Source organism: Amphiura filiformis, chromosome 1 (assembly GCF_039555335.1).
Source record: "Amphiura filiformis chromosome 1, Afil_fr2py, whole genome shotgun sequence".
Taxonomy (NCBI): domain Eukaryota; kingdom Metazoa; phylum Echinodermata; class Ophiuroidea; order Amphilepidida; family Amphiuridae; genus Amphiura; species Amphiura filiformis.
In genome coordinates, this window is record NC_092628.1 from 74219786 (window position 1) to 74238552 (window position 18767).

General features: G+C 37.3%; 1 protein-coding gene across 2 annotated transcripts in view; it reads right to left on the reverse strand.

Moving 5' to 3' along the window:
- The window catches only part of LOC140153162 (transcriptional adapter 2-beta-like), an 88655-nt gene that overhangs the window by 53052 nt on the left and 16836 nt on the right, over window positions 1–18767 (reverse strand). The window contains exons 10-12 of one of the 2 annotated variants that reach the window (XM_072175830.1): window positions 18384–18500; window positions 17526–17597; window positions 16295–16424 (exon numbers count right to left, since the gene is read on the reverse strand). In XM_072175830.1, coding sequence (XP_072031931.1) covers window positions 16295–16424; window positions 17526–17597; window positions 18384–18500 — 319 coding nt within the window. Of the gene's footprint in view, window positions 1–16294; window positions 16425–17525; window positions 17598–18383; window positions 18504–18767 lie in introns of both variants that reach the window. The other variant, XM_072175820.1, reaches the window with a different exon arrangement.

Here is an 18767-nt window from a genome sequence, read left to right on the forward strand (position 1 = left end):
CTTGACCTTTGACCTCTGTATGGCCCCTTAATGACATTAAATGAATTTTAAAATATTTAAAACATGTTCAGAATGTCATAAGGATCATTGCATTTAAATTTCAGCTCAATTGAAGCATTTTGAAAACTTGACCTTTGACCCCTTTATTGCCCCTTAATGACCTTAAATGAATTTTAGAATATTTTCAACATGTTTAGAATGTCATAAGGATCATTGCATTTAAATTTCGGCTCAATCAGACATTTGGAAAACTTGACCTTTGACCCCTTTATGACCCCTTAATGACCTTAAATAAATTTTAAAATGTTTTAAACATGTTTAGAATATGTCATAAGGATCATTGCATTTAAATTTCAGCTCAATCGGAGCATTTTCGGTTAAAATGACCTTTTTGACCCCTGTGACCCTGGATGACCTCTGACGTTAAACAAATCCATAAATTTTGTAGCCAGCTACCCAATACTGCTTGTGACTGAGTTTGGTAAAAATCCGATTAAGGATGTGGAAGTAGTAGCAAATTGTGAGAAGAAAGAAAGAAAGAATGATTGTGACGATCTGATAAAGCAGCAATACATGTAGGCCTACTGTGCTGGATAGTATTAATTTTAATAAGACTGTTTCATTAATTGCCATTTTAATATACCTTGATCGTGGAAAGCTGGTATTTTGAAAACTTGACCTTTGACCCCTTAATGACCTTAAATGAATTTCAAAATATTTAAAACATGTTAAGAATGTCATAAGGATCATTGCATTTAAATTTCAGCTCAATTGAAGCATTTTGAAAACTTGACCTTTGACCCCTTTATTGCCCCTTAATGACCTGAAATGAATTAAAAAATATTTTCAACATGTTTAGAATGTCATAAGGCTAATTGCATTTAAATTTCAGCTCAATCAGGGCATTTTGGAAAACTTGACCTTTGACCCCTTCATGACCCCCTTAATGACCTTAAATAAATCTTAAAATGTTTTTAAAATGTTTAGAATGTCATAAGGATCATTGCATATAAATTTCAGCTCAATTGGAGCATTTTAAAAACTTGACCTTTGACCCCTTTATGACCCCTTAATGACATTAAATGAATCTTAAATTTTTTAAAAATGTTTAGAATGTCATAAGGATCATTGCATTTAAATTTCAGCTCAATTGGAGCATTTTGAAAAACTTGACCTTTGACCCCTTTATGGCCCCTTAATGACCTTAAATAAATTTAAACATGTTTTAAACATGGTTAGAATGTCATAAGGATCATTGCATTTAAATTTCAGCTCAATCGGAGCATTTTCGGTTAAAATGACCTTATTTGACCCTGTGACCCCTGGATGACCTCGGACGTTAAACAAATCCATAACTTTTGTAGCCAGCTACCCAATACTGCTTGTGACTGAGTTTGGTCGAAATCCGATCAAGGATGTGGGAGTAGTAGCAAATTGTGAGAAAGAAGAAGAAGAAGAAGAGGAACTAGAGCTACTGTGGCTCACGAGCCACGAATGTCAGGCGATGACTTCTGATTGACCTCATTTGACCTTTGACCTCGGGTACACGTGAGTTGACTACATGTACTCATGCTCTCTCAAATCAAGGGTAATTTGCATCACATTTAAGCCCAATCAGACATTTGACCTTTCCTGTCCTGTAACCTTGGATGACCTTTACGGTTTTATACTCCCCAAGTGTCAGGGATCATTTTCCACAAGTTGTTACAGCCTGATCGGAGCAATATTTAATTTGACCTGACCTTTGACCTCGGATGACCTTTGCAGTTACATACTTCCCAAGTGTCAGGGACTATTTCCCCCTAGTTACAGCCCAATGGGAGCAACTTACAATTTGACCTGACCTTTGACCTCAGATGACCTTTATGGTTTCATACTCCCCAAGTGTCAGGGATCATTTTCCCCAGTTACAGCCCGATCGGAGCAACTTTAAATTTGACCTGACCTTTGACCTCGCATGACCTGTTTAGTTTTATACTCATGAAGTGTCAGAGATTGGTTTCCCTGAGTTACAGGCCAATCGGAGCAACTTTAAATTTGACCTGACCTTTGACCTCAGTTGACCTTTGCGGTTTTATACTCCTCAAGTGTCAGGGATCATTTACCCAGAGTTACAGCCCAATCGAAGCAACCTAAAATTTGACCTGACCTTTGACCTCACACGACCTTTGCGGTTTTATACTCCCCAATTGTCAGGGATCATTTTTTCCAAGTTACAGCCCGATCGGAGCAACTTTAAATTTGACCTGACCTTTGACCTCACATGACCTTTGTGGTTTCATACTCCCCAATTGTCAGGGATCATTTTCCCGAAGTTGAAGCCCTATCAGAGCAACTTTAAATTTGACCTGACCTTTGACCTCACATGACCTTTGCGGTTTCATACTCCCCAAGTGTCAGGGATCAATTTCCCAGAGTTACTGCCCCATCGGAACAGCTGTAACTTTTGACCTTGGATGACCATAGCCGATGTTTCATGATCCCCTTATGATTATTATATGTAAGTTTTAGCCCAATCGGACATATTTCAAAATTTGCCCCCCCCCACGCACCCGAGTACTAGTATTCACCATTATTGCTATATAGCATTTACCATATAGCCTTAGTGTGTATGTATTGATTTTCATAAATGCATCATGGGAAGGAATATAATTTGACCACCATCCCCACCGCACAACTATATAGCATTTATCACATACCATTAGTGTGTATTTTCATAAATGCATCATGGGATAGCATCATTTCCAAACCTTTAGTGTGTATTTTCATAAATGCATCATGGGATAGCATAATTTCCAAACCTAACAACTCTTATCTCTTTTTATCAAAATAGCAGCACAATATTTACTGTTAATTTTCCTGGAAACTTAAAACCACACCAGTAGACATGCCCAAGCATGCAACCAATCTATATGCTTATCTCTTGTTATCAAATAGCTGTTTCTCTGCACAAGGTATCTGCCAAATTGCTGCCTCTAATGATAGCTGCTTCATTACATTTCATGCAAATATTTTCACAAAATGACCCTATTAAGCCTTACATGAACTTTGACCCCAATCTGTGGTACAACTTATTTGAAGCTTGGGCCAGCGGTTCTTGCTCACCACGTTTGGTGGTCATAGCATGTCATTTAAAGGAGAAGTAGCATTTTTAAGATTTTCACAAAATGACCCCTAATAACCCTTACATGACCTTTGACCCCTATCCGTGTAGAAGTTATATTAAGCTTGGGTCAGTGCTTCTTGTGGCCAAGTTTGGTCAAAATTGGTCCAAGCGTCTGGCACTAGTAGCGTTTTTTGGTTCTACTAAAGAAGAAAGAAAGAAGAAGATTTAGGAGCTTCACAGTATATCAGGCGGATAAATCCGCCTGACATAATCCGCCTGACATAAAGAAAGAAATGGCAAGAAAAAAATAAGTTAGGCTGCACGCCTAACTTAAGAAGAAAGAAATGGCAAGAAAGAAATAAGTTAGGCTGCCCGCCTAACTTAAAGTTAGGCTGCCCGCCTAACTTAAAAACAGGAACTAGCTGGGATAAACCCAACTATGTAATGAATGCAAGAACACACAAATGAAAGAACTGAAGAAACAGAACACCATATACCAAAACACAAGGGTAACATTACAATGATGAGGATATTATAACATTCATTACTAAACAATTGTCAAGAAAGTTCACACTTTCATGACATTTTCCTCCTCAAAGTGAGTCACTCTCTCAATTTGTACTTCATACCTTTCTTTCACCCAGGCATGACCCACAATACTCTTGGCAAAAATACTTATCAGAAAATCCTTTATTGGAAAACCAAATATTGCTGCACAAAATGATGCAGGTCACTGCCCCATTACCCTCTACCATAACACCATGAAACAATGTGGCAAAAATGTTTACATGAAATACCTAAGCAGTGACTGATGGACAAACAGACAGCTCCAAATCCAACTTAATCAACCCTTCTTGGTTTGGTTTAAAGTATGTCATATTCAGCTCAGGTATATCAGTCTTCTAATGTCAGGTTCAAAGTAGTCAGACTGATGTGGTCCTAAATTGTAAATCTCTCTGCTTCATGAATCTAATTTAAGACATGGAACTGGATTGATGAAACTAACAACAGGCTCCCAAACAGGGGTTTTCCTATACATAATCCATGTTGTTGGCTGTATGTGGGTTCATGGTCTCATATGGAGTAGGGGTGATGGGGGGGGGGGGGGATTAGACCTCGCCTGACTAAGTCAACACAAGCCCTTGTGACATGTATTCCTGATACAAGGAATTCTAATCCTGAACAATGAAGTTCAGTAAACCAATACCATAATGACCACTTGGTTTCTTCGCTTTGACCCCCATGTACTTTTGGTTCCCACAAAATCAGTACTGGATTCACACCCCATGACACACTTTGGGGAAAGACGGAGGAGTGGACCATTGTCTCTCTCCCTACTCATCAGCATAGAGCAGATTATTCACAGCACAGTTTAAAAGTGCAATACTGAACAGTTAAATATGTTTGTGAACTGAGGCATAAGATTGAGAATGCTAATTTTGGGTCAATTCAAAGCATTCCAAACTGATGATTGGGGTTTTTCCACGAAGTTAACACTGTAAATTCACAAATAAATTTATGGTTATTAAAAATAAGTTTCATGGTTCAAATAAGGTCAAGTACAGATTCTGAGTCAGACTTTTCCATTGTTTTTATTATGAATTTAAGAAAAAAGAAAGTGGAGAAAGAAAACTTTTCCTACGATCATAGTCATACATGTAATACAGCTTAATACTGTACATGGTCTGTACTGTAGAAGAAGCTTGGTTCCTAGTTTCAGTTTGAAGTAAAAGCAAATAGTTCCCCTTTAAATCCTACACAAACATGACTTATTCTATTTCTAGCTACTATAATAACATTCAGGAAGATATGACTCTAACAAATGTCATCAATTTGACGCCAAATTTTAAACATAGTTGGATGTTAAATCAAGTTTAACCTCTTTATAGTTTGGTAAAGCTGCTGACAGTGTAGGCAGTGATGGCTTTCCATGCTGTCTATAATTGCATCCGATTTTGACCACAATATTTCCCTATAAACAAAATTTGAATAAACATTTTGTGGGTGTAAAGTGTGATATTTTAGTTTGTGGTATATCCACAAGTAATGCCACAGTAACCTTGGCAATCTGTGGAAAGGATACCAATATTAGGCCTACTTTAGTATATATCCATTTTCAAAATAGTTGTTAACAAGGGAGATGATATTAATATACTTGGGTCTATTGAAATAAATCTTTAAAATTCAATTTTTCATATTTAAACAACTTTGCTACATGTTTTTGGTAATTATTTGAACAATATTTTGCTATTAGGCCAAAAAAAAAATTGTTGTGTTGCCCTCAAGTCTTTCAATAAAATATTAATTTTAAGTGAAAAACATTGCTTTTTTGAACAAATCTGTAAAAATCATCATTAAAAAAAAAAAATGCCGACCCTGATTTTTCAGGATTTAGGGTCGGGCGGTTGAGGGCAACACAACAATTTTTTTTTGGCCTTATTCCTGACACAAAAATAAATAATTATTAAAATTAAATAATAATACACAATTGTGTGTATCTTACATTTTGGTGTTGGTCAAACCAGGGAGGTGAGATCACTTCCCTGGTCAAACAAGCATGATCAAAATCAGACAGAATAAAGCACATTTTGTGGACTAGATATATGGAATTCTTCTGCAAAGCAGCTGCACTTTTGTCTTTCACCAGGAAACTGTATCAAGCAATTTGTGTCTTAATTTTGGAAATGAAATTGGTTGCTAAACTTTATTGGTATGTACATGTATGTACCAGACATAATTTCCATCAGGACTAAATCATTGTCATGCAGAGATTGACAGAAGACTAATGACCTACAAAAGTGAGCTTATATCATTGAAAAATTAACTCTCATGCAGTAGTACTCTGTGAGAATCGGTAAAACAGATTTTTGCTTTCACATCATGAAATGAAGTTGGTCACACCACAGAGCATTTGTAGGGTATGTGGTCACACAGAAGGCAAATGAGAAATCTGAAATGCTTGAAACCAATATACAGATTACTACAGGCTGGAAATTCTATTTCAGAAATTCTGAAAGCTGTCAGTGTCAAATCCGAGATACTATTATACAAATATATACTGCCATGAGAGGTTCTGGTTAAAACTATGGGCCGAGGTGAGATCAATAGTACTATTTTCCTGAGGCGCAGCCCGAAGGAAAATAGTATTAATTGATCTCAACGAGGATTAATAGTTTTAACCAGAACTTCGAATAAAGGCAGTATATATTTGTTTTATATACTTCATTAATATGTTCTTTGTTCATTGATTTGTTAAAAGAAAATTATTTGACGTTTTGACTCTCCCGCTTCTATCCTGAGTGAACAGCACGGCTAATTTAAGCACAACCTACCCTTCAAAAAATCGAATAGCCTAAAATCGGGCTAACCAATTACAGCAGCGCTTGAAATGACGCTATGGCAGTTTAGCGTGCGTGAACTGTTCGTCGCGATCGAATGCGGCAGCGAAGGCATGGTCAAAAGTACTATTTACGGCTTGGAGGTACTATTTACGGCTCATCCGGGACATTGAAAATACTATTTACGGCTTAGAGGTACTATTTACGGATAGGAGTACTGATGGTAAAACTATTTTTGGTCATGTGATCCACTTTTAACCAATCAATGAACAAGAATATATTAATGAAGTATATAATTACTGTTATTTACAAACATTTTCTAAAGCATCCACTCAACTATCTATCTAAATATAAGCCTTAATTAAGGTCCATTCATGCTTCATTGCATCTGCCTTGTGTTACCGATATATCTATCATTTTCTGTTGCAACTCAATGCTACACACTGCAAATCCTGTTAAAACAAATTTGTGACCAGATCTGGTCCAATCAGGTTAAAGTTGGCAATAATGAAAAAATAGCCTAATAGGTAAAAAAGAGAAGAAACTAGTGGCAAATGGTGGTCATAGACCACAAACCTAGCTGGGGCGTGTTGGTGTTGTGGCGGTATCCGACCCCTGCAAAATGTTCCAAAAATGTTCCCCTGGTCATGAGATTTGTTGTCGCCAAGTTTGAGTCCCGTACTCCTTAGAGAGGTCCAGAAAATGCAATTTTAAGATTTGACCCCATGTGAACTTTGACCTGACCCCTGCAAAATGTTCCAAAAATGTTCCGCTGGTCATCAAGTTTGTTGTCACCGAGTTTGGGCCCGTACCCCTTACAGATGTCCAGAAAATACATTTCTAAGATTTGACCTCTGCATGACCTTTGACCTGACCCCTGCAAAATGTTCCAAAATGTTTCCCAGATCATTAAGTTTGTTGTCACCAAGTTTGAACCCCGTACCCCTTACATATGTCCAGGAAATGCATTTCTAAAATTAGACCTCTGCATGACCTTTGACCTGACCCCTGCAAAATGTTCTCCTGGTCATGAGATTTGTTGTCACTGAGTTTAAGCCCCATACCCCTTACAGATGTCCAGATAAGATTTTACCCCCTTAATGACCTTTGACCCCAATTCTGTGTGCAAGATATGGGCACTGGGTAAAGCCGATGCACATGTGTAAGTGCGTCATTGTGCTATGTAATATGTGGCAGAAGAAGCATTTTGAAAGTATTTGGTTATATACCGGTAATGCCCCCTTAATGACTTTTGACCGCAATTCTGTTTGCACCCTATGGGCACTGAATATAGCCGGTACATATGTGCAAGTTACGTAATTGTAGGGTGTAACATGTAGGCGGAGAAGCATTTAGAAATTTGTTGACAGAAGAAAGAAAGAAGAATCGGATAGCATTACAGTACCTAGCTGGGGGGTGTAAACCCCCCAGCTAGGTAAAAACAATAAAAAACATAAGAAAATGGACATAAAAAAGGTTGATAACTTTGCAATCAAGTATTCAAGAGACCTGGGTATTCAACATCAGTAAGTGTAGGTACTGAGCAAGTTAGTAATGGTAGTAACTCAATTTTGAGTGGATCACATTGGGTCACATTTAACTTGCCATACTGCAATGCAGTATTTTAGGAAGAGACTGCAATGCGGGTATTGGGTAACACAACTCACTGAAACGCAAATGCGGCAAAGCATGAACATACCTTAAGGATTTGCGGAGGAGTTGGGAGGAGAGAGGTCTTTCATAACAGGTAATTGGCATACCTAGCTTTCCCATCCAGGCTCCTCAACCTTTCAACCTACATGTACATCTGTACCAAATTGACCTACAAAATGATTGGTCCCTTCACCATATGTTCACACCAAAATGAACTTTGGAAATCCAGATTCAAGAGGACCTATATGCTGCCATCAACACAGTAATTACCAATGAAGCTATGTCCTCTTCTGCATCACATCCTATTAGAGCTATTCCAATCATTCTATGCCACACAGTCAGACAGATAGGGCCTACATGAAAACCAATCAACTGCTAACATACTTTCAGTTGATTGATAGTAATCTTCAGAAGTTCAGCATTTCTAAGATTTCATAACAACATCATCAGACATTGTCCTAGTGCTAGAGTCTTACTAGTCTATATAGACATACATGTAGGCCTTAAGTGGCAATATCACTCAGACAGAGAAGAAATGGGTATTTGTTCAATGTTTTTGGTTTTTGTTAGGCTATCATAGTATCATATACTGAAACATCACAGGTCTAGCATACTTGTACATGTATCTAAAGTTCTGAGTTTTGTGATGCTATTTTCTTATGTATATTTTCTTATTCCCCACCCCCCCCCCCCATATTTTTACCTTTATCTCAATTTCAAATTTGCCACCTATGGCCTCCATGGACCAGACCATGTCACATATGAGAACCACATTTTCTGTTGATACATACATACATACATACATACATACATAAAGATATTTATAAAGCGCCTTTGAAATTTATCAAAGTGCTGAACAAGGAGAGGAAAAATGAAAAAAACAAAACAAAAAAAACCAAAAAACAGAAGGAACAAGAAAGAAGCTATTCTTTCTGAAAACTGGAATTGAACACAGATTCTCAATGGAATCTGTGAATTCAAGAAGACTCCCTGATGGCTTTAGGGAGTTTATTCCATACCCTCGGGCCAGAGACAGAGATGGTATTTGAACCAGCTGCTCTACGTGCCCTAAGTTGACTAAGCAGGGTCTTATCGGAAGATGATCTCAATCCTTCTCTTCCGGGAGCATAGGCTGAAAGAAGCTCACAAAGATAATTCAAAGTTGATTGGGCAAGAGAGACATGTGTCTGGTAGGAAATAAGACTGGATGTTGCACAAATGCAGGTCTTCCACAGTGGAGATTAAGGCATTCCTGAATTAAATTTTAGGAAATAATATGGTATAGGTACATGTATGTGTGTGATAAAATAGCAGCTACAACACAACAAGGCAAACCAGAATCGGGAAGGGCCGGATTTTAAGCTCCCCTTTTTAATCAATTGGGGCACAGAGTATTTTGAAATGTGAAATGCTGAAATACAGCATGTGAGATGCAAGCTGAACATATGAATTCACCTAGAGATTTGAGGAAAAAAAAAGAATCACGGTTGTCTTCTGCAGGCATTTTCTTTTTTTTTTCAATTTTTACAACAAAGTTGTGGGTTTTACAACCAGATTGAGTTGGAAGCCCAAATGCTAGTGAAGTGCTAGGAAGACTGAAGCTCCCCCCCGGTCCCCGCACTCCGTGCATCCGCGGGTATTCATGCTCGTCGAAAATTTTTGCGAAATAAGGGGTGTATTCAGATGAAGAAAGCGCGATTCGCGAAACACACAAAAAGGGGTGTTTTTCAAACCACGTGTTCGCGAAATTGAAAAAAAGGGCATTTCCATCGCGCAGCCAACGCGTTTCTGCCAGAAAAGAGTATATTAGAAATATCATTCGCGTTTTAGCGAAAATAGGGGTATTGTCGAAGGGCAAATAATTGGCGAAATCGCTAAAAAGCGGGGTGTTTTCCCTAAAAACTTCAGCGAAATGAGATGCAAAAGGGGTGTTTTAAAGTTCACCGACAAGCATGAATACCAGCGGATGCACGGTCTGCGGGGACGAGGAGCTCCCTCCCAAGCTTCCAGAGTTCCCCATTCTGCTTGGCAGGCTCTTGTTGGTAATTCAATATTACAAAAGTGATCCTGACACTTGAATATTTCATGCTATTACAAACTATTTCATCATTTTATACCACACAACAAGCTAGATCGAGATCTGGTCCGGGCAATTGCTGAAATTGGAATAAGATGTTTTTGTTCATTGTACTTTCTGTTGATAGATACATTTTTCTTGGATTCCATTCCATTCCCAGATGTTGTAGAATGTTGGAAACATGAGATTTTTTTTCATTGTGTGTACCTATGAGCATTCATTTACAGGGATCACAGCCAAAAGTATTGCAACATGTTCTTGTCTATCACTCAAAAACATAACATAGTCTTACAATGTAGGGCATGTTTAAATGTTTCAACCTGTACCATGTTTTATTTCACCATTGTAAACATTTAAAAGGGCATTTCTCATGTTCAGCCCAAGGTTGATACAATTGTGTCCTCAGATGACCTCTGCAGCAGCCAGGGGGCATGCCTGTTACAGGAAACTAAGAATTTACTGTCAACTCTAATTGCTAACACTGTTTTAGCACTTTACTCAATCACTCAAGGGACTCTTGATTATGATAAATGACCTATTCTTGGTTGTCAAGAGTTTGATGGAGGAAAGTCTATAGGCACTTTGATCAAGTTGCTCTAGTATTCAGGCCCAAAGGTGGTGTTTTTCAAGCAGTCCAAATTCACTTACTGAGGAACAGACACTACTAGAATTATCCTGATATTACATGTATGTTTCAAAGCTGCAACAGACTTTGAAATTGCCCAAATCCACAGAGAAATGGCCAATTGCTTGGGTGAAATAACATTATGAAGGGTCAAATTAGGTGTCTGAAGTGGTTTTTGTGGTGGGAGTGACATTTCCAAGATGTGATTGTCTTGCATGCATTCATATAGCAGACTTTTACCTCCTGAAGATAGATTTCTTCAACAGGAAATGATAGTTTGTGAATGATTCTTTGGCATTTTAAACATGTAAATCCAAAAAGAAGATGTCTATCTTCACACACTGAAGTTTGGATTACACGTTCACGCTACTCCCTGTCTGCACACTTCTTGGCTGCAGACAGGCCCGTACAAAGGATTTTTAGGGAGTGGGGCGAAATTTCCCAAATGTAGACCTTCCCCCCAAAAAATTTGGACCTTCTCAAACATTTTTTAACCCATTACCCTGAAAAGTGGAGTTTTTGTGGAGAGCATATGGGCCTGGCTATAAGTATACTTCTATGTGATTGGTGCTAATAATAACCTTACCTTGGCATAACAAATCTTAGGGAGAATATAAATATGAATGAAATCAAAAACAAACAAACAAACAAACAAAGCAGGCCCCCGGTCCCCGCACTCCGTGCATCCGCGGGTATTCATGCTTGTCGGTGAACTTTAAAAACAACCCCTTTTGCATCTCATTTCGCGAAGTTTTTAGGGAAAAACTCCCTTTTTTAGCGATTTCGCGAATTATTTGCCCTTCGACAATACCCTATTTTCGCTCAAGCGAACGATATTTCTAATATACCCTTTTCTGGCAGAAACGCGTAGGTTGCTCGATGAAAATACCCTTTTTTTTCAATTTCGCCAACATGTGGTTTGAAAAAACACCCTTTTTTGTGTGTTTCGCGAATCGCGTTTTATTCATCTGAAAACACCCCTTATTTCGCGAAATTTCCGACGAGCATGAATACCCGCGGATGCACGGAGTGCGGGGGACCGGGAGCAGGCCATGTTATTAATGCAAATTAATATTGGAAGAAGTCAAATTTGGTAAAGGTGTGATTGGTTACTCAGAGGCAACTCTTTAAAACTCCATTGTAATATCTTTATAGTAGAGATGGGGAGTCTGCTCTGTAGAATGGATTGAATGTGTTCATATGGTTCTTCCATCAACCAAAGTATTCTTTGCATCAACTGTATGCCTGAAGTAAACCAAATTTACTCTTGAGGAATGAAATGTGGTTGTAAAGTTTATGCCTGATTTCCTGCAATTGGCAGTTTTAATGGTGTTGTGGGAAGCAGAATCTTGTCAAAGTAGGCTTTGGTATTGATGCACATGCATACCCTATTTACTCTATTAATTAAACGCCCCTTAGATGACCACATCTTTTTTTAAAGAAAAAATGTGACCAAAATGCAGGAATTTCCATGCCATGCATAGCATGTAAGCACCGTAAATCAATTGCATGCACAAATCCTATTCTAACTTACATTTCCGTCCAATTCATCACCACATTATAATACAATGTTATATACATATTGATAACTAAATCTTTCCAGATAATATGTTTGCGTAATCTCTCAATTATTATAGCTAACAAAACCAATTTCAAATCTGCTTTGGCAGTGAACGTGTTGTATGTCCTTCTAGATAAACAGACTGAGACTAAACAGCCTTGTCCTACTTCTGCTATGTAAACTTCTTCTGAGAACAAACTAGTCCAAGTTAGGTAAATATTTGACTGAGGAAGGAGTCTGCTGTTGTTACCTTGTGGAACAAGCAACTATAGCGTGTCTTGTCTCCAGTTGAGAGTAATGCCATGCTGGATTTCATAGTGGCAGATTCGAATCAGTGCGTTTACACGGTTATGTCGCCAGCATACGGACAACTCTCCCTTCCACGCGTGTGCTTACGCCCCCATGGGAGTGAGCGATTCTATCACTGCGAAATCCAACATGGTGTTTTGTTCTCAACTTGAGATGAGACACACTATAGCATTTACCAGGGTACATACATGAACATATGTGGGAGTGTAGATGAAGTTGTACAAGGTATGGCAGCACGTACAAAGACTTTCCACAGCTACATCATGGCCATAGCATGGAAGGGCAGATGGGGAGGGCATGGCTGCCCCACTTTTTGACAATTTGTTATGTTTTTCTTTATGGCATTATTATTTTGGCACATAGGCCTATTTGTATTTTGGCTGCCCCATATTTTGATGGCTGCCCCACATTTTGATGGCCGCCCCACATTTTGATATCTGCCCACATTTTTCAACATTGCTACGGCCTTGAGCCACATTATTGTGTGTTTAGATCCAGGGTAAACACCAACACTTTCAAAAGTGTTCAGAAGAAATGGCCAGAAAGTAAATTTAAATGTGATCCAACTTTGAACTAAACTATTTTTGTATTTTCAATTTACTCAGGGTGTTGGAAATGTTTAATCACCTTTTTATAAATGTTCTGCTGCTATTTTGCATCCTATCACCTAGCATTTGAAACTTGGAAAGCACATCAATGTTAAGTCCTTTAAGAAGACACCACTACTCCATCATAATGATATCATAATTGACCTAGTGCACTAAGCATAATTACAAAAAGATCAAGCTTGACTTATGTGGTGATTTATCAAAATTGATCAAAATAGGACATAATTGACCTGATCTGTGTCAAAGTGGATTGGTTTATCATATGAAAAGTTGAGATACAGTTGACAGAATGTGTCCGTAATCATTCATCATAATCATGCGCTAATAAAGGATGCTTTCATCAACTGCTGATTTTGGAATGTCTTATGTCATTTTCACAAATTCAAAAGAACTAATTCAGCAATTTTGCAACCTTCCTTAAAATTGTGGGTAAAATGGTACAAAATTTCCATTTTTAACTCATGATAATTATGATCAAATGCCAACCTGAATGCTGTTGGTACAATAAGGTTAAATGCTTGAAATCTATTTTATCAAAGATTCATACATGAATCCCTGCAATGCTATTATGAAATCAAGATCAAAATGCTCACAACCATCAATACGTTCAACATCAATGGATTGATTAAACTGTGTTCAAAGAAGGTAACCTTATAATTCCATGAACATCAATGAACTTTATATAAATAATTAAAAGATATAATCTGCTATTAAACATAAATCACTTACACAATGAGTTATTTAAATAAACAAAGGAAGTTGTTACAGCACAAAAAGTACATCTAGGCTGTCTTATCAATATTTCAAATAAACAAAACCCACATGGTAGATATCTTCATTTCGATGTTTTAGATTATTGCACATTTGTTGTGATAATCACAATTCAACATTCAACATGAAAGTACAGACCCATGACAATACAAGTTAAAATTGTTCATTTGTAAGTTACAAAATGAAAGATCTATACAAAGATATAAATGATAGATGCATACTTAGGGTAGTGGTGTCAGATGTACTTTTACTTCTCTCTTCTCTGGGGCACCAAGCAAGGTACCATTGACTTTAGAGTCTACTGTCTATATAACACTTGCAAGTCCAGTTTTACACACATGGAAATGCATGCAAGTATTTGCCCAAAGGTGATTCCAGAAGGGCCGGTAAACTTTCTTTGAGGGATGGAGCCTTGCAGTCAAACCCTCAAGCCAACCGCCTGGCCTTTCAATGTATACACAAGGACTGACAAAAATGATATGGGTTATCATTACACAAGTTAAATGGGATTTACATACTAGGGCTGAAGTACTTCTGACTTTGACAGATTACCCAGTGTAGCACGTATTGGCTTACAGATGTCAAGTGCTGCCTGTGATTCGATAGTGGGGAGTAGGTGGAGAGGGTATATCCAAAGATGTACATAATTATGTTAAATAACCTTTTTTGAGCAAGACTGTGTTGCCATAAAACAAAAATGTGTAATTGCTACTACATTGACATAATATAACAATGAGCTTTGATATGTTTTGCAGCCTTAACTGTGTTGTAAAATATATCTTTCGAGAAGGTCTGTTGGGCAAAAACAATAGAATTCAACAACTGAGAAACAATTGAGTAAATTGCTACAATGATATAACAATGAACTTCAAATTTGTTTTGCAGCCTTTTTTTAAATTAACTTTATGTCAATTTCTGACAAAAGTACACACTATTAGAATATCTTCCATCCCACATGTGGAACAAATAACAAACTTTTTCTTGAGGCAATCCTTTTAAACAATTCATTCATCCCAGCAGGTTCCCTCAAAGGGCAACTTATATTACAGTAGTGTGGTGAACCACACCCTTTAGCTACTGCACTAAAATCTACTAGTACAATGCGATTTGTCAGAAGTAATTAAGATCATCTTCTATATCAAATGAGATGATTAACCGAATTGGAAAAATGTCTGACTTTGACAAATTGGTATATGAGAAGATATACTTCCAGATGCCATTCTTGGACCATTATAAATATCTTCACTTTGTGGTCGCAGATGCAGGCATAACCTTTCATCTCTGTTTCAGACAGGTCAAATGATTTGATAGATAGAGGACCACAGACTCTTAAATACTAAGGTAAAGAAGGATGAAACACAGGGGATGCAACATCAATGGCAAGAACATAGCTACAATTTATTTACTGGAAGCTTTTTAGGGGTCAAATAGCATGCATGTTAAACTTTGACATTACACTTTTTGGCTTTCTGAATATTTCTGCTTCCCAATTTGGGCCTCTTTTGCTCATCTTTTTAAGCTGTAGGATTTTTTCATATATTTTCTTAGGTGAATTGCAGGCCTAATCAATAGCATGTATTCTTATTTTCTTATCAGTATTTCAATGAGTGTGGGAAATGCTGATGACCAGCATGAAATGCCAGCAAACTAAGAAGTAGTCAGGAAGCTCACCTCTGTATATTACTCAGGGACAATGTGTATGGCATAGTAGCAGTACTCTACTTCATGATTGGCTAGCACACATCATTACACAGTAACATCTATTTCTACTGGACTTGTTACATGGCAACTCACAGCCACAAATGTCAGTAGAAACAGGTAAAATTACCCTAACCTTATTACACCTGCATTTTATTATAGAATTATATAATTGTGAACTGCTCTCACAAAATGAGCATAAAAAATGAGCACAAAATTTACAAGACAACTTTCTGAGATATACAAATTTGAAATCCTTATATTATACCCTTTAAAATCATACCAAACATGTTAGGATGGCTCCTTGCATTGGTCTTCAAAAATCAATATTGCCTCCAAAATTCCTTTTGTTGAATTGAATTTGGCCATGTTAAACGGACGGTATCTTCTCTAGTGCCCTAGAGACAATTATTTCTCGAGTACAATTTCTAGGGTATGAATCAGTCTTTCATTGCCGACTAACTCACCCATGAATGTTACATTAGTAGTGATTTTGTACCCAGACATTATTCCTCTTGTCATCGTTAACAACTGAACTGTGTACTTACTCTATTTTGTTTAGTTTTTCCTTTTCTTTCTTTGCTGATAGCACCCTGCCTTTGGCTTTCTCCGCTAACCTCTTCCTACTTTCTTTCCTTTTTTCCCTCTTGAATCTAGCTGCTTCGTATTCTGCACACTCTGTAACATTTCAAATCAAAGTATATTACAATTTGTAATGTTTTGTGTAAATTAAATAGTGTACAATGATTCAACTAGGAATACATTTGGACCTACATTAAATACACAAAGTTGACTAACTTTGCAAAAAGGGTACATACAATGTGAAAACTTACCCCCCCTTTCCCCTCCCATTTTCTTTGATTCATAAATCAGGTCATCCATTTTGAGATAATTTATCCAGGCTGTATCAACTTGTGAAATACATTCACTAAGAAGCCAATACAAGAGGGCAGCATTGGAAGAGGGCAGCATTTCACTGCAGTAGTCATGAAATTATTGTACAAACAACCATTTTTGTACAGTTAATAGAGGGCAGTATTGACATGCAGGCATAGCAGGATATGGTTGACTTCTAGTTACTATGAATCCATTAAATTTACAAGCAAGCTCATTAATTTGATAAACTGAGGGATTGCTTTATTTTGCAAAATACACTTTTGTGGCAAAGGACAGTACAACAAAAGATTAAAATGTACAGTGTACTGAACGTTGTGGATTTAAATCACTGTGATTTTTTTCTTTAAAAAGATGCTTGATTAGAAACAAGTAAATTATTTGATAATGCTGTAATTATATTTACAATAATTGTTTGTTTCTTGTACAATGGTACACTTCAAAGACATTTTACAGTGCAACCTCACTTTTTCTGAAATCTTTTATATGGATCTCTCTGTTATCCTGACATGTGATTTTCATAGAAAAACATGTTTTTAATGCTTTGAGACCTTAATTTCATGCACTATTACATTTAGAAGGACAGTGACATACACACTCAAATACCATCTTTTTTTGTTTGTACCCCATTTTGACTAATTATTTTGCTGTCTCAATGTTAGCAGTTCAGACATTTAATGCAAAATTACATATAATTCACTTATCCAGATTTTTCACTTATCCAGCCAATGCCTGGTCCCATCACGGCTGGATAAGTGAGGTTGTACTGTATTATGGGTTTACTGATATCTTTGATTTTGTTACAAAATTTACATTTTGACAAAATCTGTCAAATGACCTACTGCAAGGCTGAAAGATGGATGTCCATGTGGACGGGCTGCTTACCTTCATGTTTTGTGATACCATTTCTCCTATATTTTAATAATTCCTTTATTTTAGCTCTGAGACGCTTTTCCTCTGTAACAAACAAAACAGCAAATGCTTGAGTTATTCCTACCAGTATTACATCAATCAAGAAACAATAATATTGTATATCTCATTTGAGTATATTTCTTACTTACATGAGATCTTACTTCCCAATAAAAGTTTTGTTTTTAACCTTGTCATTATTACAATATTTAAACTATATACGTTCCTTCACGATGCAGATGTATTTTATTGAACATGCTACTCTCGGACAAAGAAGGGCCTATATCCCCTGGGTCCAGAAGTTTATGTAGTTCGAATTTACTTTGTGCTTAACGATTTGGTAAAAACAATGAATATAGTCAATCTTGCTACCTGAATGTACCAACAGTAATTCATAGTGTTCTCTCCTTTTCTTAATGATTCTTAGGCTGTTTTCATACTTTTCTGCTGCTTGCCGCTTTGCTGTTCTGAGGACAATTTTGCTTCACTGCGCAGTTGCACCAGAAATGCTAGCGGTGACCACAGGCAAGCCGATATATATCAACTTTTCTACTGCGAAGTGGCAGATAGCTAGGAATTGAATTCAAGTCAACTCTGGAGCGGTGTCGCTCAGATTTATGAAAACAGGATACGATTTTTGGCCAATGAGCACAGAGTGGAGCTGAGCGGCAGCATTTGCTTTCAGATTCACGCTGCTGCCGCTGAGCGGTGTGCTGCTTCACTTGCATAAATGTGCAAGAATTATCTTTACCATCTCCAACAGTAACCACAGAAAGGCATTGCTGCACAAAGACTCAAAAAGATCCCTTGAGTTCTTGTTTATGTTTTACTTACTTTGTACATTTTCATATAATTCTTCCTGGTCTCTAGGTGTCATAAATTGTGAAAATGGTCTTAGCTTTTCCCTAAAGTCTGATTCATGTTTACTGAGTTGCTTCTTGTTTTTATTTGCTGCTGAAACAAAGAAAGAAAGAAAAAAAGAGGTGGATATCATGTAAATTTCTGTATTCAGAAAAAGGTTAGTATTTTGTTTTATTTCCCCCTTCCTGTGTGCAATGAATTCAAATTGGCAAGGGTGCTATATTTTGTTTTGACATGCAGCACGTGACATAGCCAGTGGAGGGGTAATCCATCAAGGTAAAAAAAAGTCCCTCATACCTGCCCCAAGTACCCCCAAACCCCTAAAATTGGCCTATGGTCATACAAAATCCCCCCCCC